Source organism: Coffea arabica, chromosome 10e (assembly GCF_036785885.1).
Source record: "Coffea arabica cultivar ET-39 chromosome 10e, Coffea Arabica ET-39 HiFi, whole genome shotgun sequence".
In the NCBI taxonomy this organism is placed as follows: Eukaryota; Viridiplantae; Streptophyta; class Magnoliopsida; order Gentianales; family Rubiaceae; genus Coffea; species Coffea arabica.
The window spans coordinates 38,505,900-38,529,211 of NC_092328.1; the positions used below are offsets into that span (position 1 = coordinate 38,505,900).

The window sequence follows — 23,312 nt, forward strand, 5'->3', positions numbered from 1 at the left end:
AAAAACTTGCACTTGCCTTCGTATAAAAAGTTTCTTGTACGTTCTTGCATCCATACGGGGCTTCCTTGGTTTAGGAGTAAATCTCTTGGGAATTTCTTGAGCAAGCCGCTTGGGGGACTCTTGAGTGACAATACTCTCGTTGTCTTGAGAAGCCATTTCCTTGAAACAAGAAACAAAACTGCCGTGGCCTTGTCTAAGGAAGAGAGAACAGAATTGTGTGTTGCGTCTTGAAGGAGAAAGGCCGAATTGTTGGCAAGCTAAGGGCGGCTGGAGAGAGGAAATTTTAGTGAGGGATAGTCGACTTTTTTGAAGGCTTCAAGAAGACAAGAAATCTGGAATTTTTTTTCGTGGAAGCAATTCTGATTTGATAAGGTAACAAATCTGGAAATTTTCAGCGGTTAGGAAGCTACCAAATTCTGTTTTGCAGCCGACTTTGGAAGGTTTAAAAGGAGCAGAAATCTGGAAATTTTTTTAGCTACCAAATTCTGTTTTGCAGCCGACTTTGGGAGGTTTCAAAAGAGAAGGAAATCTGGAATTTTTTTTTTTGGGAACAATTCTGATTTGTTATAGCCGACTTTAGGAAGGTTTTTTTTTGGAGAGGGAATCTGGAAAAATTTTGGTAATAATTCTGTTTGGTTAGCCGACTTTAAGGAAATTTCCAAATAAGTCCAACACCTAACTTGTTTCCAAAAAAAAATCAATTGGGCAATTAAGTAAAGCACTTGGGAACTCCATCATCGTACTTGGCCTTTCTTTTTTTTTCTTTGTACATCAATTCTTTCCTCTTCCATTCCTTATTCATTACTTGAGCTTTCCATTTCTACTTTTTGTTTCCTTGTTCCTTTGATACAATTGGGAGCTATTTTGATTAAAGTTTGATTGAACTTCCTTGAGAAAATTTCTGATTTCTTCAAAGGAAACAAACAAGTGGTTTGAGAAGTGAATTGGTGAGAGCATTAGAGTGCCATAAACACTTGAGTGAAAACACGAGAGGAGTGAAACACTTACGGGAGCAAGTGAGGCATTTTCTACTAACAATTTGTCAAGTTTTGCAGGTTTCACCATGTCTCAGGAAAATGAACTTACCATTGCTCAGTTATCACTTAAAATGGATAATATGTGGAAGGAGATGCAGAGGAGATTTGACCAAAGGTTGGAAACAATCCATGAGCAAATTGATCAACTAAGTTCATCTAGGGCTTCTTCTAGGAAATCTAGGGGAAAATCCACCCTGGGGGAATCTAGTGACTCCAATGCCGATTCGGAACATGAGGCATACGAGCAAAGAAGACCAAAGCGAAACACAAGAGCCATCGGTGATGCAATCAAGGGGATTAAGATGAAGATTCCTCCATTCCAAGGCAAATCTGATCCGGATACATACCTTGAATGGGAGAGTCGAGTGGAGCTAGTATTCGATTGTAATGACTACACCGATGCACAAAAATTGAGACTTGCCGTAGTAGAATTCACCGACTATGCCATAGTTTGGTGGGAACAAGTGGTCACAAGCAGGAGAAGGTGTGGTGAACTACCTATAACCACTTGGACTGAGCTCAAGAGGCTTATGAAGAAGCGATTTGTACCAAGTCACTACCATAGAGACTTGTACCAAAAACTTCAAACCTTGACGCAAGGTCAACGCTCAGTTGAGGACTACTACAAGGACATGGAAATCTCCATGTTAAGAGCTGATATTCAAGAAGATAGAGAGGCTACAATGGCAAGATTTCTCAATGGTCTGAGGGTTGAAATAGCCGATCAACTGGAGCTTCAATACTATGTGGAGATTGAAGATATGGTGGAGAAGGCTATCAAGATTGAGCAAAGGCTCAAGAGGAGGGGTACAACCAGAAATTATAACCCTCATCCACAAACATTTACTCGACCATTCCAGCCCAGAAGGGAAGAGAGAGGTCCGCATGCTTGGAACACTCCAAAACCCAAGCACGACCAAGGGTCAAGCTCACGGCCACCCTTTACCAAAACCGACTCCAAGGTTGTTTCCAAGCCAACAATTGAAACTTCAAAACCTAGGAATCGTGACACCAAATGTTGGAGGTGTCAAGGAGTTGGGCATATTGCAAGTCAATGTCCAAACCCAAGGACCATGCTTGTCCTACCAAATGGAGACATTGTCACTGATGATGAAGAGGAGGATTACAAAGGCATGCCTCCCTTGGTTGAAGAGGAAGATGAGATAGAGGAAGTTCCAACTCAAGACAAAGTTGGATTGGTAGCAAGAAGGGCACTAGCTACTCAAGCTAGTAAAGATGAGCTTCAACGTGACAACATCTTTTACACTAGGTGCCATGTGACCAACAAGGTATGCAGCTTGGTGATTGACCCCGGAAGTTGCACTACTGTTGCTAGTGCATTGATGGTGGAGAAACTAAACTTGCCAACTAGTGAGCACCCCCGTCCCTACAAGCTTCAGTGGTTAAACAACAGTGGAGAGGTACGTGATCATAAACAAGTTTTGGTTACTTTTCGCATTGGTAGGTATGAAGATGATGTTATGTGTGATGTAGTACCAATGCAAGCTGCACATATACTCTTAGGGCGTCCTTGGCAATTTGACAAAAGAGTCACTTTTGATGGTTTCTTGAACAAATACTCTTTCATACATAATTGTAAAAAGATTACACTTGCACCTCTTACACCTCAACAAGTGCATGAGGATCAAGTTAGTCTCCAAAAAGAGTATGACTTGCATACTACCACCAAGAAGGACAACGCCAAAGCTAAGAAATTAGTGGCGGCCGACCCTTCTTCAAGCAAGTTGGATCACTCTCATTCGGCCTTAGAGCCCACACAGGAGAGAAAACCCAGCATGATTGCCAAAGTGAAAGATGTGAGACAGGCCTTGCATTCTAATCAGGTTTTATTTATTTTATTTTGCAAGGAATCCTTACTCACTAATGCTCTTGATGCTTCCTTGCCAAGTATTATTACTAACCTCTTACAGGAGTATCAAGACGTCTTTCCTGAGGATATACCTAATGGATTGCCTCCATTAAGGGGAATTGAACATCAAATTGATTTCATTCCTGGATCTTCCCTTCCAAATAAGGCACCATATAGGACCAATCCTGAGGAAACCAAGGAGCAACAACGACAAGTGGAGGAGTTGCTTAGTAAGGGTTGGATTAAAGAGAGTCTAAGCCCTTGTGCTGTACCAGTTCTACTTGTTCCAAAGAAAGATGGAGGGTGGAGAATGTGCACTGATTGTAGGGCAATTAATGCCATCACGGTAAAGTACCGCCATCCCATACCTCGTCTGGATGACATGCTTGATGAATTACATGGTGCAATCATTTTTACTAAGATTGATTTGAAAAGTGGTTACCATCAAATTCGCATGAAAGAAGGAGATGAATGGAAAACTGCATTTAAGACAAAACATGGACTTTTTGAGTGGTTGGTCATGCCTTTTGGGCTAACCAATGCACCAAGTACTTTTATGAGACTCATGAATCATGTTTTACGTTCTTTCATTGGTAAATTTGTGGTCGTTTACTTTGATGACATTTTGATCTATAGTAAGAGTCTAGATGAGCATGTTGTGCATTTACAAATGGTCCTAGATGCACTTCGCAAGGCGAGCCTCTACGCTAACCTTAAGAAGTGTACCTTTGGCACAAATCAATTGGTTTTCCTAGGCTATGTTGTAAGTGAGCAGGGAATTCATGTTGATCAAGACAAGGTGAAGGCTATTAGTGAATGGCCAACCCCTACCACTGTAAGTGAGGTGAGAAGTTTCCATGGCTTGGCAAGCTTCTATAGGCGTTTTGTCAAGGATTTTAGCACAATTGCTGCACCACTTACGTCAATTGTCAAGAAAGATGTGCAATTTCATTGGGGAGAGGAACAAGCTAAGTCTTTCCAATTACTTAAGCACAAGCTCACACATGCACCTGTTCTTAGTTTACCTAATTTTGACAAAGCTTTTGAAGTTGAGTGTGATGCTTCTGGTATAGGTATTGGTGATGTCTTACTTCAAGAGGGCCGCCCAGTTGCCTACTTTAGCGAGAAGTTGAATGGAGCTGCTCTAAACTACTCAACCTATGATAAGGAACTAATGGCCTTAGTGCGAGCTCTACAAACATGGCAACATTACCTTCATCCTCGTGAGTTTGTCTTGCACACAGATCATGAGTCGCTCAAGCATATCAAGTCCCAAGACAAGTTGAGTAAGCGACATGCACGATGGATTACCTTCATTGACAGTTTTACCTTTGTGATCAAATACAAGACAGGTAAGACGAATGTAGTGGCTGATGCACTCTCGCGAAGACACACCCTTATCACTACATTAGATGCTAAGTTGCTTGGTTTTGAATTCCTTAAAGAACTTTATGCAACTGACTCAGATTTTGGTGAGATTTTTTCCTCCTTGCCACGACACTCTCGTGAGCATTATTTCATCTCTCAGGGGTTCTTATACTACAAGGACAAGCTTTGCATTCCCAAGAGCTCCATGCGCACACTCTTAGTCAGAGAATCTCATGGAGGAGGGCTAATGGGACACTTCGGCATTGCCAAGACCTTAATGATTCTCCAAGAACATTTCTTCTGGCCACGCATGAGGAGTGACGTGGAACGCCACTTTGAAAGGTGCGTGACTTGTCACCAAGCAAAATCAAAGGTACACCCTTATGGTCTCTATACACCTTTGCCAATTCCACATGAACCATGGGTTGATCTATCAATGGATTTTGTGCTTGGACTACCTAGGACTAGAAAGGGACATGATTCAATCTATGTGGTAGTTGACCGTTTCTCCAAAATGGCCCATTTTATTCCTTGTCTTAAAACAGATGATGCTAAGCATGTTGCAGATTTATTCTTTCGTGAGATAGTGCGATTACATGGCATGCCACGCACTATTGTTTCTGATAGGGACGCCAAATTCCTTAGCTATTTTTGGAAAACTTTGTGGTGTAAACTAGGCACTAAATTGCTATTTTCTACTTCTAGTCACCCACAAACTGATGGTCAAACCGAAGTGGTAAATAGGACTTTATCTACCCTATTGCGCGCAATTATTAAAAAGAACATTAAGTCTTGGGAAGATTGCTTACCACATGTGGAATTTGCATACAATCGCACTGTCCATTCTGCTACACATTATTCACCGTTTGAAATTGTGTATGGCTTTAACCCTCTCACACCTTTGGATTTAACTCCTTTACCTGTTCATGAGCGAGTTAACTTGGATGGTAAGAACAAAGCTGCATATGTACGTGAGTTACACACTAAGGTGCGAGCCAACATCGAGAAGCGTACACTTCAATACATCCAAAGTGCCAACAAGGGGCGCCACAAGATGATCTTTGAGCCTGGCGATTGGGTATGGATACACATGCGCAAAGAGAGGTTCCCAGTCAAAAGGCGTAGTAAGCTACTTCCACGGGGAGATGGTCCATTCCAAGTCCTGGAGCGTATAAATGACAATGCCTACAAACTTGAACTTCCAGGTGAGTATGGGGTACATGCTACTTTTAATGTATCTGACTTGAGTCCTTTTCATGCAGACGATGAGTTTGATTTGAGGACAAATCGCCTTCAAGAGGAGGGGACTAATGAGGAGGGGCTCATGGCTGCTCAAACTTCTAGTGCTCAGGTCATGCAAATACCCAGTGGTCCAATTACAAGAGCACGTGCTAGGAGAATTCAAGATTCACTTCAAGCTCTTGTTTGCACGATTCAAGAACGAGTTGGTGATGACTTAAGGACCATTGAAGGATTACATAATGGAGAAACTACTCTCTACACTTTCCTTCAAATGGAAGAGCCAAATGAAGACTAGTTCATGAAGTACTAGCTTGCTAATTAGGGTTTTAATTACCATTATTAGTTGTTTGTTAGCATTAATAATTTCGGTCACTTTTTCCTTCACTTTGGCCGAATTGGAGTCTTAATTTTAGTTAACTAGTTGTTAGATATTTTCACCCTTAATGAAGGGCAAGGTCGTCCATTGGACATTCTAGGGTTTGAGTCCTGTAAGGCTATATATAGCCTAGGTTTTTATTCATTGAGGAACAATTCAGATTTTATAAAATATTTGTGAGTTTATTCACTCTCTCTTGCCTCAAGAGAATTTCCTTTGAATACTTGAGAATCAATCTCAAGCTGTTCATTGAACTTATCAATCAAGTAGTCTCCTTGATTGTGGCGTTCTTCTATTTTTACTTTTGGTTCACTAAATTTGCTAGTCTTGGGTTAAGGAATCTCCTTAGTTCGTGGCTTGTGATTCTAGAAGGGTCAAAGTTCCGCAAATCATCCCAACTTGGTGTTCGTCTAGATCCGTCGCACAACAATGAAACCCTAGTTATTTTTGTCCACGGGTCCAAATGTCCTCGTTTTACTTTAAAGTCTTTTTGTACGTTCAACTCAATAATTGTCGAGTTTCTTTGATTGCACCTAATTGTTGTGCTAGATGATCTGTAATACTCTTTCTCGTTTAATTTAGGTTTTCTCGATGACTGAGGATAATATCTGGAAGGATATTTTACCCGTTGTTTTGCGTACATAGGTGAGTGTTTCTTGTTGTTATATTCTCCATGACTTCATGACTTGTTGTTGTTGTTTGATGATGTGTTAAGTGTTTTCAATGATTTCCAAAACAAAGTTTCTAGGCGAGCCTGTACTTTATCGCGCTCGACCTAAATGAAATGTGAAATTTTCAATGATTTAACGATTGAAACATTAGTTGCGCATGATGTTAGCCTTTTGGCTGAATTGGGCCCTGCCCTTCATTACCGATCGACTCGAGCCAGAAGCGGACTCGGTCGGGCGATATGGTGACCCTGGGTGAATTTGGTATACTCGAGTATTACCTTGTAGTCCGGCCACATCCGGATGGGTGGAGTCCGGCCAACGTTCGGATGGGTGGAGTCCGGTCAACGTCCGGAAAGGGGATGAACGAACAAAAGGATGAACGAGGGATTCTACTTACAAAAATGTATTTTCAAACGATTGGAGGAATAAGGGGAAATGTCAGGGAAACGAACGAACAAATAAATAGCTCCATGTGAGCCCGTATCCTTTTAATGTATGTGTTAATATCGCTTTCCATGGTAAATGTTTCTTGAATTATTGATGCCCTATGTTTAATGTATTGGATTGATTATTTGATTATGTGTTCGGAACCTCACTGAGCTTTTAGCTCATCCCTTTAGTTTTGTTTTCCTTAACAGGGGAAGGTACGCAAGGATGAGAGCTTGGTATAGACTAGCTTGGTCTAGCTCTTTGTTTTTGTAATGGTTCTCGCCCTAGTGCTTGGCACGAGCTGGTTGTATGGTGAAGTGAGAACCTTTGTACATTCCTTCCGAGATAGCAATGTACATATAAGTTTCACTTAAGTTTTGGATCCTTGTTTTGCTCTTTCTTGTGGTTGTATTTCGGATTTGATTAAGGAACCACTAAGTCCCGGCGAGAGTTGGGCAGGCGGTCCGCCGAACCCTTTGGTTCGCCTTAGGGTGAGGTGGGGCTGTCACAGGTGGTATCAGAGCCTGCTTCGCGTGGTCTCTACGCGGAGTGAGATTGGGCTGAGTGGTGAATAGGTATGAAGGATTAAGTGCTCGTTTGAGCATAAGCTATGAACCCTGAAGTGTTATAGGTCTTCAATCTTTCTCATGGTATCTAAGGACCATAGATAGGTATGTCGGGTAGGAATTTCGATTTGTAGATGGTTTACTCTTGGGACTGGCTAGCTCGAGATGTGAACTATCTTATTTCGGATTTTTGTGCCCGAGTACTCCAGAATTGAGGCGATGCAAGCTACTAGGTACTTGAGACTTGTATTTTGGAAACATGAACAGGCTTTGTCTGGCTAGAATGAGCACAAGAGGTCAATGGGTATCTAGTTTGGATAGTAAGTGACGTGAGAGACCGGACGGGATTATTCTAACTGGGTATGGGACGATATATCCCTTTTCTTTTGATTCGCCCGTATATTGTCGCTACATGCCGTCAGTTGTGTATCTGTGTATATGAATATCTGCCTGACTTGAGACGTATTTGTATATTTGATTATTTGTTTCCTTGATATGTTTATGTGGTGTGTTATGTGTGTATATGTTTATTTAGGTATTTGACGCTCTAAATTTTAGTTACTTTAGTCACCTTATTGCGTTTAACTAAGTTTTGGCTATAATGAGACCTGAGAGCTGGAAACGAATATATAAGGAAAATACCCTACGTTATTCGAATTGCATGTATGAATTTCGAGAACGAAATTCTTTTAAGGAGGGGAGATTGTGACACCCCGAATATTAGGAAGTTGTTTGTAAAGGAGATACTCAAGTGTATTTCTTTGGGTTTGATTTAAAACCTTATTTTGTTTTAAAAGATTAGAAACCCCAATATTTTAATCAAAAACCCTAGTTTACTTGTGACTAACCGGATTTCTTATATCCCATATATTTTAATTGAAACCCTAATTTTAATCGCTGGAATTGTAAAATTCCTCACGTTTTTCTTAAAAATGCCCTTTATTTGGAAATTATTTATTTATTATAGCCCTACAACCCAGTCATTGTGACGCCCCCACTTCTCCCAAGGGCGAACCCAAGGGTATCCGCGGAACGCCTGCCTAGCTCTCGCCAGGACTCGAGACAAATCAATTCAAACTTAACAATATATAACAATTTATACCAGTCTAATAAGGAAAATTCGCTTCCATAATCGAATATCCAAGTCTTGTACCACGTGTTCAAAATACATCCGTTATCCAATTCTTACGTCAGGATCCAAAAGATACATCAATTCCCAAATATATACAATAGCCAAAATGTCTAGCCAATTACAATTGAACCCTAATACAAAAGTACATCCAAAGGGTTCCAACGAGTTTCACTCCATCCATTCCTGTTAAGGAAAACAAATCTACGGGGTGAGCGAAACGCTCGTGAGGCCAAGAAAACACACATGCAAGCACGTTGTCCAAATAACAATCCCAATATTCAAGTAATTTACAATTCGAGCGAGAAAAAAATAAACAGAAACAATTCAAGGATATAGGAGCTCTCAAGAGCTATTTTCCTCTTGCTTCGCCACGGCTCGATCCGATACCCCCTCGTGATGACACTCCGTTATCCTGGTGGGTATTTTATCCGTAGAAACTTCACTTATTACTTCCTCCGACCAACATTCCACCCTCTCGGATCCGAAACCAAACACGCACGAAAAAAAAGGCGATACTCGTCGAGTATGCCACACGAGATCTCAGGAGATCAAGTTTTGATTTTTGAACACGCACGAAAAGGGCGATACTCCACGAGTATGCCGAACAAGATCTCAAAAGATCAAGTTGTGTTTTGTTACTCTCTTGGTTTATCAAGCTTCTCGACCAAGCCCATGCCGGCTCGAGTTGCAAGATTGGTTAAGAGAATTGGGCGTCCCCATAAGTCGAGGAGGTTCACTCCACCCGACAACAAGACACGCACGACATGCATGGCAACACGACACGCACACGAAAACGGGTATATTTTAACCGACGAGATTCACTCAATCGACTTTGAAAACCAAGTTAATACAAGTAAAGTGCAAGTAAAGGAGAGCGAGTGCGATAAAGTACACACTCGTCTCATCAAGTGATATTCACGTATATAAGCAGGTAAATCAAGTAAACACGACAAGTCATGCACTTGACACTCACCAATTCAAAAGTAATTGAGCGAGAAAATCCTTAGTTGTCCCCTCCGGGATTCTTTTCAAAACTCGCTTGAGCACCTGAAGCAATTAACAAGTATTTTTCACTCACAATCACTTATTAATCAAGAAAGGAGTTACGCTCATTTGGACTAGTCAATACCTCAAACCAAAACCCTTAGCCACTCAAAATAAAGGTTCAAAAGTGAGGTTTTATTAGCACAAGAAAAACTGATTTCCTTCATGAAATCAAGTTTAAGCGATCAATTATCATCAAGAAGGAGTAACAAGTTTTCAAATTTTCATTTTCTAAGAAATCAGCAAATTTCAGCTTTGCGCGTCAAATTTAGAAAAATCAGATCTTGCACTCAATAGGTCCACAATTATAAAACTTGGTACCGTTGGAAACCTCTTAGAAAGTACTACAAGTTCTTAGAAGACACTTTTCCATGAATCTAAGTGGAAGGTATTCAAAAATGGGCATGAAATTGCTGTTCCAGAACATTCAGAATTAAGCCGGGGTTGGTTTTTCGCTAACTTTGGAAATTCGGAAAAATTCACTCGTTGCAAACTAGCCCTTGAAATTTATAACTCAATTAGAGGTGTAAGTAAGGTTTAGGACAGAACAAACGGATTGAAAATTGGAGTTTCGAGAACCGAGATACGGTAGCTCAAAGTTAGGAAAATTCAAGTCTGGTGAACAATTTCCAGATTTGAGTTTTCAAAATTGGAACCTTAGCTAAGAGTCAAAACGAACTTGGATTGGTATAAAATTTTGCAATATGTTACTCCTATATGAAAGGCATCTCTCTATCAAATTTAAGGGAAAAATACCTTCGGAAAGATAGTTAATTAATCATCCAATGTTCAGGAAAATTTCTAAAGCAACCTGTCTTTTGACTTCATTTCCCAATTCAAATCGTTTAATCAAGAAAGCTATCCAACCATGGTTCATTTGTTAAATAAAGGTCTAAGATACATCCATGATACCGTTGGTAAGTGTTTAGCATCAAGAACTTCAATTAATAAAATCATTCCCAAGTTTTGCCCCAAATCAGTCCAAATACTACGTTTTTCCAAAACAGGGCAGTCCTCTTGTTTTAGTCACAACTCAATCAATTTAACTCGGAATGAGGCATGGTTTATGGCGTTAGAAAATAAATTCAAGGGACTAAAATTTCACAGAAGGAAATGTTCTGAAATTCGGCAAGCAACCAGCTCAAAATTGAGCCTCAAGTTGCTGCCTCAACAAGCCATTCCAGCAAATCCGAGAGACAGGACAGCTAACTTAAAACGTTTGGTTCGGATCACTCACAAAGAATCAGAACGTGCATTTTATCTCAAATTAAATCTAGGAATGTCTAGTTTCAAACGCCACCAACGGCACTTGATTTCGACACCCGAGGACAGAGTTATGGCCAAATTACGACCACTGGACAGGTTTACCCGAAAATAATTTTCCAGCATGCCTAGTTCACGAATAAATTCATTTGCCCATCCAAACGTTAATGTTTTCCAACGAAAATTTCTACACATATAATATAACATATACACATCAGGATCATGCCAATAAATCACCAAAAATGGGCCTTATCATGGCCGAACAAAACAGGGGCAGATTCAGCAAATTTCTGGTCATGACCTCTACTTGAATTTCCAACAATAACACTCCATAAATCCATCTTAAACTACCATTAAATCCAACATTGATCCTCAAATCAGCAACAACAACCCAAGTGTGGGAATACAAAGAGCCCACTAGAACATTACACAACCATATCAAGCTAACCAAATGCATGCATGAACTTAACAAGGTAAGATAGCTTCCAAACTTCAAGTTTCCAAGAGTGGATCATCACTTACTTTGGGTTGATGTTCAGCAGAATTTTCGGCCCTCTATTACCCCAGAAAAACCGTGATTTCCAGCCCTTGTTTGCAGCTCAAAATGCTCCTCAAGTGTCAAGCTAGGTGTGGTGCAAGTTTGGTTGAATTTGGAGATGATTTGGGGTGGTTTTGAGTGAGATTAGTGAGCAGAAATTTTGAAGTAATGGAGTTAGAGAGAGGAGGGTGTTTGGTCGGCTATGAGGAGTGAGAAGAGGGAGAGTGATCTGATTTCTTTTAGCTTCCAAGAGAAGGTGAAATAAGTGGTGGAAATTCACCCAAAAGTCAACTCTCATTAGGGGCCGTTTGGTGCGATTACAGCTCGATTTTCTCGCGCGTTTGGTTCACTAATGCACTAAACCTCCAATGCATATATATTCATGTAAATATTATTCACTCTTAATTGTCCCGAAATAAGGGTCTAAAGTCCCTCAAATAAAGTCGCGCGTGTGAAAACGCGTACCGTCAATTTTAACGATATAACGCGAAACTTCCGAGAAATTCTTATAACGATTGCACTATTAACTATCACTTGAATATTTATTCATAAGATTACCTATTTTAGGACCATAGTACAAGTCTCCAATATTCCAAGCTTATTGTGCTACTACGCGGATAAAACCTCCAAGTACTATTCACTATTTTTACTAAACGTACTCCAGGAAATTAATTTTCAAAATGAGTCACTTTAAAAATATAACGAAGTTATATTTCCATGTATTTAGGTCTAATAAGGCTAGAAAATATTCCTCGTGGCAAAAATCCAATTAAATAGTTTATTAAGCCATAAATTAGGCATAAAATAATAGTTTTTTTTTTTTTTTTTTTTTTTTTTACGAGTCCTCACAGTCATTCCACAATAAGTGTAAATGAACCTAGAAAGTAGGGTTTCACTTTTCGGTTTCAAGATTGGAGCAAATTAGGGTTTTCGTTATTTTTCGTAGGATGATTTTCGGTATGGAGCAAGGATCAAATTTGGTGATTAACAGTGACTTTTAGGTGAGAAATAATATGTGATTAGGAGTAATGATAAAAAGTCAGTGAATAGGAAGTAAAAACCCTAGTACGTGTGATTTAAGAAAAAATAGTGCGAACCGACCGGTATCGATCACTACCGATTGAACCCACCACTTGACCACCACTTTCTTACTACCACATACCCTTGATATTTTTACAAAATATCCCCCCTCATCCTCAGCCAAGTGACCAAAATATGTGGCCCAAAATGCAAGGAAAAGAAAGAGAAATTTGGAAGGTTTTGGTGGTGACAAGTGTCACACACCTATGGCTCTTTGACCAAACCAATTGTCTTGCCTTTTTATCTTCGTTTTATATTCATTCTTCCTCATTTTCTTCTGGTTTGGCTGAGACAAGAGAGAGAGAAAAAGAGAGCAAGAGTTTCACCATTTCATCTTGAAATTGAACCATCCAAGTGACGAACCAAAATTCTAAACCGATTAAAGTGTGAGTTGTGACCTTGGGAAGCTAGGGAAAACAAAAAATTCCAAGAGGAGGTGAAGTATTACTCTTGCAAGCTTCTTTTGTTGAGGTACAAGGTCTAACCCATAGCTTTGGTTCTTTTATTTTTGATTAAGATGTTATATAATTCATGTTTTGGTTAGATTAGTTGTGATACAAGTTGTTGGGATGATTTTTAAGGTGATATAGGTAAGTTAGGGTTTCATGATTTCTACCTATACTTGCTATATGGATGATATATGTTGTATTTAAGCTTATACAGGAGGTTGTGGTGGTGGATTGAGGCAAGAAATGAAGAAAGTTTCATTGAATCCCAAAATTCCCAGATTTCTGGAAAATTTCAGCCTTGTTCTGTCCGGTTTTATTGCACCATGTTAGAGGCCGAATTAGGCTTGGAATAAAAAATGAAAGTTGTATAGAATGGTATTTTATAGGAGCCTACAAAATTTCAGCTTAATCAGAGCAACGTAGCCTGTAAAAAGAACAAAATACCCTCACTGTTTTAGGACGTTTCCAGTGTTCCGTTTTAGTCAGTTTATCCAGTTTATCATGTTTATTAACTAGGATCCGTGCTGATTTAGCCATTTTTCAAAACATGAAAGTTTTAGTACTCTGGCTTAGCTTTTAAAATCCTCAAAGAACACCTTAAACGGACCTTGGTAGCCTGAGATATGACCATTCTAGTGCAGTGCAGTTAATTAGCCGTATAGTGGGAAGTTGGCTCTGTAAATTGGGAATTTGACCAGGTTACACTGGAAATTTGAACAAGTGATCTTCATGAAAGTTGTAGGCCTTCGTCTTAGCTTCGAAATAGTATAATTTTCACACCAATCCGATAAGCGTAGCCTCAGATGTGTTCTTTCCGCAAAAACCCGTCAAATCTGTCTTTTGTAAACTTCATTTCCGCATTTGTTATTAGTTGATTTAAGTCCTTGTATTGTCTTAAGCCTATTGAATGGCAATTGAACTTGGATTGTTGTGTGTATACCTTTGGGCTGATGAGAAAAATAATGAAGTCATAAATGGCTGGAAAATAGGAAAATACAGAGGGCATGCTGCCCAAATTTTCGCTCGAGGACTAAGTTTCTATTTGAACTGGTATATTTACGTTTGGTCTATGAAACCCTAGTTATTTTTGTCCACGGGTCCAAATGTCCTCGTTTCACTTTAAAGTCTTTTTGTACGTTCTACTCAATAATTGTCGAGTTTCTTTGATTGCACCTAATTGTTGTGCTAGATGATCTGTAATACTCTTTCTCGTTTAATTTAGGTTTTCTCGGTGACTGAGGATAATATCCGAAAGGATATTTTACCCGTTATTTTGCGTACATAGGTGAGTGTTTCTTGTTTGTTATATTCTCCATGACTTCATGACTTGTTGTTGTTGTTTGATGATGTGTTAAGTGTTTTCAATGATTTCCAAAACAAAGTTTCTAGGCGAGCCTGTACTTTATCGCGCTCGACCTAAATGAAATGTGAAATTTTCAATGATTTAACGATTGAAACATTAGTTGCGCATGATGTAAGCCTTTTGGCTGAATTGGGCCCTGCCCTTCGTTACCGATCGACTCGAGCCAGAAGCGGATTCGGTCGGGCGATATGGTGACCCTGGGTGAATTTGGTATACTCGAGTATTACCTTGTAGTCCGGCCACGTCCGGATGGGTGGAGTCCGGTCAATGTCCGGAAAGGGGATGAACGAACAAAAGGATGAACGAGGGATTCTACTTACAAAAATGTATTTTCAAACGATTGGAGGAATAAGGGGAAATGTCAGGAGAACGAACAAACAAACAAATAGCTCCATGTCAGCCCGTATCTTTTTAATGTATGTGTTAATATCGCTTTCCATGGTAACTGTTTCTTGAATTATTGATGCCCTATGTTTAATGTATTGGATTGATTATTTGATTATGTGTTCGGAACCTCACTGAGCTTTTAACTCATCCCTTTAGTTTTGTTTTCCTTAACAGGGGAAGGCACGCAAGGATGAGAGCTTGGTATAGACTAGCTTGGTCTAGCTCTTTGTTTTGTAATGGTTCTCGCCCTAGTGCTTGGCACGGGCTGGTTGTATGGTGAAGTGAGAACCTTTGTACATTTGATGGTTGTACTTCCTTCCGAGATAGCAATGTACATATAAGTTTCACTTAAGTTTTGGATCCTTGTTTTGCTCTTTCTTGTGGTTGTATTTCGGATTTGATTAAGGAACGACTGAGTCCCGGCGAGAGCTGGGCAGGCGGTCCGCCGAACCCTTTGGTTCGCCTTCGGGTGATGTGGGGCTGTCACAGTGTCCCTACTTGTTTTATGACTATTTGGTTACAGTGCTTTCTTGACTCGATATATGATAGTTGCAAAGTGGTTTTTGATCCATCGAAGTGAGCAGTGTGTACTTTATCACACTAGCCATTCGAGTGGTGACTTGTGTCAAATGTTTTCGTGAATATCTCAAGTGTTGTGACGTCGTTGGGTAAATACCTCGACTAGTTTGTGACGTCGTTGGGTAAATCCCACGACTAGTCTGTGACGTCGTTGGGTGAATCCCTCGACTAGTTTATAAAAGGGTGTACTCGAGTATTACCACTATCATTTTTGGTGTGCGGGCCCGAGACAGGGGTATGAATGGAGGTAGGAACTGGTGTGAAGTGGCGTTCTACATGGACCGTAGGTAGTGAAAGTTGACGAGGGTCAACTACGGAAAATTTTGATCAAATTCGTGGAGAATGGCTCCTGAGAGCCCCTGTATCCTACCTTGTGCTGTTATACGCTTTCCTAATCGTTTACTTTAGTTGAAATCAATATTTGCTACTTGCCTTATGTAATTGCATGTTTTGTTTTCCTTGACAGGTTCTGGCATATGAGAAAGGCCTGAAATCTACTTTACTTGTTATTAATGTATTTCGAATTATACAATGTAGTTTTGTTTCGGGTTGCCACTTGAAGCTGGAAAAGTGTAAACCCTAGATTGGTTATGTGGCTTGTGTAAATTTGTTACTTAGCTTGTAAGAATGTACTTGGCTTGTATGAATTTGTTAAATGGGATTGTTTGACTTTATTCCGTGGTTTGTAACGCGTAAGGTATTTAAGGATCGACGAGTCGCTATCTTAAAGTGCTGTTATCTCTGAAGTTAATGTGGTTTTCGTTATCGGCCTATTTGGAGGGAAACGATGTTGTAATAGATTAGGTTATACTTCGGAAGGATTTTACTAGCTTGCATGCGTGAGTCCTGGCGAGAGCTAGGCAGGCGACCCGCCAACCCTCTAGTTCGCCTTAGGGGGAAGTGGAGATGGGGTGCTGAAATGAATATGAATCGCGGATGGAGGAGGTTGAGTGTTTGAGAGGAGAAAAGAAATGTGATCCGGTAGAAATGGAATTGTGATTTTAAAAGGTTGGCCAATGGATCCTTAGTGGTTGCATGGTAATTTCCGAGGTGGTGGAGGCTATTTTAATCTTTTCACGTTTCCTCCGAATTTCCACTTAAGTCCTTATTCTTAATCTAATTCCAAAATTTATCCCAAATGAAATTTGACTACTTACTAGTATACTAATCTCGCAAAAAGTCAATTATCGAGATTTTAACGTCCTAAGTGTAATTATAAAGGGTTTTGACCTAGAATCGATTCCATCTTAATTCTAAGGTTTCCGATGGCACTTAACATTATTAATGGCTACGTTGCTCCGATTGGTCTGAAATTTTGCAGGTAACTATAAAACATCGTTCTCTACAACTTTTATGTTTTGTACTAAGGCTAGTTCGGCCTCTAACAAGGTGAAATAGAATCGGGCAGAAGCAGGGCAGGTTATCATCCAAGCTGGAATTCATGTATTCAAGTGCTAATCCTCCACAAAACAACATCTAAAACAACTAAAAACCACTAATAAGCAATGAATTGAAATAAAGAGGATGTTCTTGGCAAAATACTTTAAAACCACAAGAAATGTAGGAGCTTAATCTTTCCTCCTCCAAAACAACTCCACCAACACCTTTAACCTTCCCTAATGATCACTTGTATGGTGTAGTTTGTGATTTGGTTGGTTGAAACTCAAGATTTGGACAAGAATTGAAGTAACAAGATGAAGGTTTTTCCTCTCTTTTCTCTCTACATGTCTCAGCCAAGAGGGGTAAAGAAATGAGAAAATGTTGGTCAAAATTGGAGTTTAGGAAAGTTAAATAAAAGTTAGGCAAGTCAACTTCCAATCGGATCGCGACACTTGGCCCTTCTTAAGTTTATTCTTATCCCTTTGTCTCTCCAAGATTAACCATCTAAGTAACCTCTAATTATCTCTTAACACCTTGTAAAATAATATCACTTAATACAAAACTCCAACAAGTTGTCAAAAATATATCGCATTTACCGCACTAGCGGGTCCCACATTCATAATACACTTCAAATTTAGCGTGGACTAACTTGTATCAAGGAAATGATTTGAAAACTATATTCCCTTATAAAAATGTATAGGAAATTAATATATTGAAGAAAGATACAAAATTATAAACGAGGAAACAAAATAATGTCTAGAAAATATATAAAAATTTTTGAGTTCTCACACTCATTCTTTCGGGGCGTCACAAACTCCCCTCTTTAAAAGAATGTCGTCCTCGACATTCCATCTTGTACCAATCAAGTCAAAACATCTCGCAAAAATCTCTGGTATTTCAAACCAAACCCACAGTCCGGCATCCTAAACTTCAAGTCTAGGATACACTACAGAGATCTGAAGCCTAAACTCTGATACCAACTGTGACAGCCCCACCTCCCCCTAAGGCGAACCAGAGGGTTCGGCGGACCGCCTGCCCAACTCTCGCCGGGACTCAGTCGCTCACTAAAGTCCTCAATTAAATTACGAGATAAATCTCAAATATTACATCAAATTCTCCAATAATTACATGTCATAAGCGAAGCGAAAACAATTCCTAACTATACATAAAATGATTCCAAATCCAAACTATACAAGATATATGCCATCCAGTCATGTGAATAAGTACTACAAGCCTTCCTTCGCCACGAGCCCTATGGAGGGGAATAAAATATTTTTGGGGTGAGCTAGAAGCTCAGTGAGTAACCAATAAAATCAGTAATCAAATATATTTCACAATAATTCATTTCGATGATGTCATGATTCCAAGATCAAATGTACGTATTTTTGCTCTCGTGAGCCAGTGAAATCATTGCACTTAAACACCCAACGCTCAAATAGCTTAGATAACAGATAAACAGGAATGAGAAGCCATCGTGCTCCAAATAACTAGTAAACAGATAGTGGAGACGTTGGTGTTCAGCACAGACTTCCCAAGAACTCAGTTAAGCCAAATCATGTCATGAACTCACATGCAAGCACGCATGATATGAAATCGAGTAAATAATGCAAGAAAACGTTCAAAAGTAACTTTGGAAACAGTTTAGGGTCACTCACCTCCACGGCTCAGAAACCATCCATCATATATCATTACCTTGCTCGAATCCAAGCCCTAAATCACAAACTCAAAGCAATCATACATTCTCAAAGTTCGGACAGCATTTCCCCATAAATGCTTCATTTCCAACCTACAATATATTACCAATCACACATACGGTTAATAAGCAATAAAATATATCCAATTAGGCCACAATATCCCTCAATAAAAGCTAATTAGAAGCTTAAGAGCCACCATTAGAAAAACCCCCAATTAAACCCTAGAAATCGGAATTTATTCCCTCAAGCGTAACTTTTTCGCAACGATTGCAATTAACGTATAAAAGTTTCGTTTAACACCTTTTGGCATAATATCCATAAGTGAAGCTACCCTTATTGGATTGGAATGCAATTTATACCATTTCGAAGCTAAGACAAGGACCTACAACTTTCATGAAGACCACTCAGTCCAGTTCTCACCCTAACTAGGACAAATTTACCAAAACAACTCTAGAGTTTCCAGTTCGAAACTCACTGTGAAATTCAACTAGCAGTCCTGATTCATTCACTCATATCTCAGCACACACAACTCCAATTCAGGTAATTTCAAATCCATCCGAAAGCTAAGATATCAGGCTATATTTCTTAAGAAGACCTCAACAACCAAATCAGTAGTATTCCCAGTCAAATTAACCAATTACCAAAGCTGATTACCAAGTTCAGACAGAAACAGGGCAGCAGGGGTATTTCAATATTTTCACAAGCTACGTTGCTCCGATTGGTCTGAAATTTTGCAGGTAACTATAAAACATCATTCTCTACAACTTTTATGTTTTGTTCTAAGACTAGTTCAGCCTCTAACAAGGTGAAATAGAATCGGGCAGAAGCAGGGCAGGTTATCATCCAAGCTGGAATTCATGTATTCAAGTGCTAATCCTCCACAAAACAACTTCTAAAACAACTAAAAACCACTAATAAGCAATGAATTGAAGTAAAGAGGATGTTCTTGGTAAAATACCTTAAAACCACAAGAAAGGTAGGAGTTTAATCTTTCCTCCTCCAAAACAACTCCACCAACACCTTTAACCTTCCCTAATGATCACTTGTATGCTGTAGTTTGTGATTTGGTTGGTTGAAACTCAAGATTTAGACAAGAATTGAAGTAACAAGATGAAGGTTTTTCCTCTCTTTTCTCTCTACATGTCTCAGCCAAGAGGGGTAAAGAAATGAGAAAATGTTGGTCAAAATTGGAGTTTAGGAAAGTTAAATAAAAGTTAGGCAAGTCAACTTTCAATCGGATCGCGACACTTGGCCCTTCTTAAGTTTATTCTTATCCCTTTGTCTCTCCAAGATTAACCATCTAAGTAACCTCTAATTATCTCTTAACACCTTGTAAAATAATATCACTTAATACAAAACTCCAACAAGTTGTCAAAAATATATCGCATTTACCACACTAGCGGGTCCCACATCCATAATACACTTCAAACTTAGCGTGGACTAACTTGTATCAAGGAAATGATTTGAAAACTATATTCCCTTATAAAAATGTATAGGAAATTAATATATTGAAGAAAGGTACAAAATTATAAACGAGGAAACAAAATAATGTCTAGAAAATATATAATAATTTTTGAGTTCTCACACTCATTCTTTCGGGGCGTCACATCTTCCACCTCGTTGTTTCCAATGTTATACGTGCAACAAAACCATAATTTTTCTTTCTTTTGCAAAAGAAGAAGATGAAATTTCAACAAATGGGCAAAACTCGATTTTGGGAAAGGATTTCCGTTGCTTCGATTTTGGCTTGTTTAAAAATTGAAGAGCTGCATCTTTCAATCTCTTTTTACACTCCTTAGTTGCTGGTCCCGAGGGTTCAAACATGAACGGACAAAAATAACCTTTAATTCTGGTCAGATTTATGGTTAAAGTCATCAGAAGTCCTCAAAGTATGCATTTTTAATTGTTTAAGGATCAAATTGAAAACAAATTTTAGATGGGGGGCCAAAAGATGACAACGACAATAGTTTAAGGGCTCCCCAAGTTTTTTCCTCTAAAAATAATAATAATTGTTTAGAGTTAAATGCAGAAAATCCCCATAAACTTTTATAGCAATTGCACAATACACCTCAAAGTGCGATTATAGACACTTGGCAGGATGCAGAGAAGGGACAGTTCCATCCCTAAATAATGTAACATTTTTTTGAATGTTTTGTATTTTGTATATCTTTACAATAGAAGTATGATATTCTATTACTATTCATGTATGTTTCGTGCATAATAATTGCATTTTTATTGTAAAATTTTACAAGTAGTTCATATAAAGTTACATTTCGTTCAAAAAATATTATAGGATGTCCATGCCCTTGATCCCACGCCACTCATATTTTTCTTTCTCTTTCTCTCTCCTACTTTAAGACTCTCTCTCCATTCATTTAATCCACCTTTTCTTGTCGAATTTTCTTTTCTCTTATTGTCTCTCTTCTCACTTTTCTTGTTATATGGCAACATGGCCAGAATAGCGATCTATGGTACACCTCATCTCTTTTTTTTTTCTTTCTTTTTGTCTCTTGGTTTGAGCTTCTTTCTTTCTCTTCCCTATTCCTCTAATTATCTCTCTTTTTTTTTCTTTTTTTTTTGTTACTTTTTGTCTCATGGATGCATTTGCTCACCGGCAACATGGTTAAAATTGTGCTTGGCTAATGTTTTGAACTTGAACTCCATTGAATTGAACTCAACATCTGTTTGGGTAATGTTTTGCCTTGGTGAGTTTTGGTTCTAGGGCTTGAAGGATTAGTGATTTAGTGATTTTTTTTCTCTCTTTGTTTCTCTAATCTTCTTCCTTCCTTTTCTTCTCTATTTTTTCTTTTTTTTTTCTTTTTTCCTTGCTCACCGTTGCATTTGCTGGCTAGTAATATGGCTACTATAGTGCTGGATTAATGTTTTGAACTTGGACTCCGTTGGATTGAACTTGGATTTCCTTTGGGCAATGTTTTGCTTTGGTGAATTCTAGTTCTAGAGCTTGGTTGGTTGTATCTTTTTCTTTTTTTTTCAGGGAATTTTTTCAAAAACTGATGGTTTAGTGTTTTTTGCTCGGTTATGTTCTTTTTTGCCGCTTTGCTTAGTAATTTGCTTCGGATGTTTTATGATTTTTTTCCTCTTCTTTTCTTATTTCTGTACTTTGAAGGAGGGGCAAAATGGCGAAGAGCCATGTTGTAGAAATCCCAGAGATCCTGATGGGCTTCCTAGTAGTCTGTCCAGAACCTTGCAGGCACAGTAGAGGATCCCTCAAGGTGAAGTTTCTTTCATGTCAATCTCTTTGTTTTAATTGATTGTTCATCATTCTTATAAGTTAGTATTGATTAACCAGAGCATAACTGTTGTCAAATGACGGCATCTATTACTCTCATGAGCATTTCTCTATTCATCACTAAGTTACCCATATCTCTCTCTCTCTCTCTCTACAATCTGCTAATTGGATTTTGTATTCGACATTTGTTGGATAAACATTTGATTTCCTGATATGCAGCCAAACCAGGAAAGGCAATGGGGCCAATCTTACCATTCGAGAATGGAAATGTCAATAAAGAAGCTTATGATCCTAGAACAAGTGTCAGAAACCCTCTCCTTCAACCTCAACCACAAGTCATCCCTTCTGCATATTGTTATCATGGTAGTAGTATAGTAAAGCAGGAAAAATCAGTGATGGAGAATGAGAGGAACTTGTCTTCACAAGGATGATAGATGCCTCAATGTGGCATGGCTGTGACGACCCCACCTCTCCCTAGGGCGTACTCCAGGGTTTAGCGGACCGCCTGCCCAACTCTCGCCAGAACTCGCTCACTTATTTCAAATAAAATAGTTCACAATCTCAAGCGTAAATGGAATAACAGTTCCCAAATTTGGAACGTACATGTACATTCATTTCTATTCCAAACATTCATACAATCCCAAATATAACCAAAGATATGAATTCCAGATACATTCAACCCTAACTGAGCACTAGCGCAAGTACAATCGCAAAAATTCAAAAACTACACTATGCTAGTCCGTACCAACCTCACGCCCTCACTCGTACCTCCTGCAAGGAAAACAAATCTAATAGAGTGAGTTAAAGTTCAGTTGTGACGGCCCCACCTCCCCCTAAGGCGAACCAAAGGGTTCGGCGGACCGCCTGCCCAACTCTCGCCGGAATTCAGTCGTTCACTACGGTCCTCAATTAAATTACAATATAAATCTCAAATATACATCAAATATTCCACAAATTCACATATCATAAGTGAAGCGAATACTTCTCAATTGCACTACAAGCTAAAACCTCAAGAGATAAAAGCAATACTGATTCCCGAATAAAACAAAGGTCCTCAGTTCTCATATAAATACAAGTACAATCGCAGTCTCAAATATTACACAAGGTCGAACTAAAACTTCAACGGTACAGGAGATAATCCAAACATTCACATGGAGCACTTTAACATCAATGCTTCCGTCGTTTCAAGCCCTATGGAGGGGAATAAAATAGTTTTGGGATGAGTTAGAAACTCAGTGAGTAACCAGTAAAAGCAGTCATCAAATCAGTTTCTCAATAGTTCATTTCAATGATGTCATGAATCTGAAATCAAATGTACGTTTATCGCTCTCGTGAGCCGGAGAAATCAATGTACTTAGCATCCAACGCTCAAATAGATCATTTAACATTGAAACGGTGATAGGGAGCCCGCTGGTGCTCCAGATGAACATTATGTGACGCTCCCACTTCTCCCAAGGGCGAACCCGAGGGTATCGGCGGGACGCCTGCCTAACTAGCGCCAGGACTCGATACTCTAAAACTAGAAAATAGAGGTCACGCCAAAAAAAAGTTCTATTTAAACGATTACATCTTGAAAAGTTGCATAACCTAGTAC

The 23,312-nt window shown here is 39.1% G+C and overlaps 1 protein-coding gene across 1 annotated transcript; it reads left to right on the forward strand.

Moving 5' to 3' along the window:
* The first annotated feature begins 1,063 nt into the window (after positions 1-1,063).
* Positions 1,064-22,149, forward strand: LOC140015222 (uncharacterized). The gene is made up of 5 exons (XM_072067135.1): positions 1,064-2,458; positions 2,969-3,308; positions 3,981-4,768; positions 5,207-5,480; positions 21,938-22,149. The coding sequence occupies exons 1-5, from the start codon at positions 1,064-1,066 to the stop codon at positions 22,147-22,149; spliced, it is 3,009 nt and encodes a 1,002-aa protein (XP_071923236.1).
* The last annotated feature ends 1,163 nt before the right edge of the window (positions 22,150-23,312 follow it).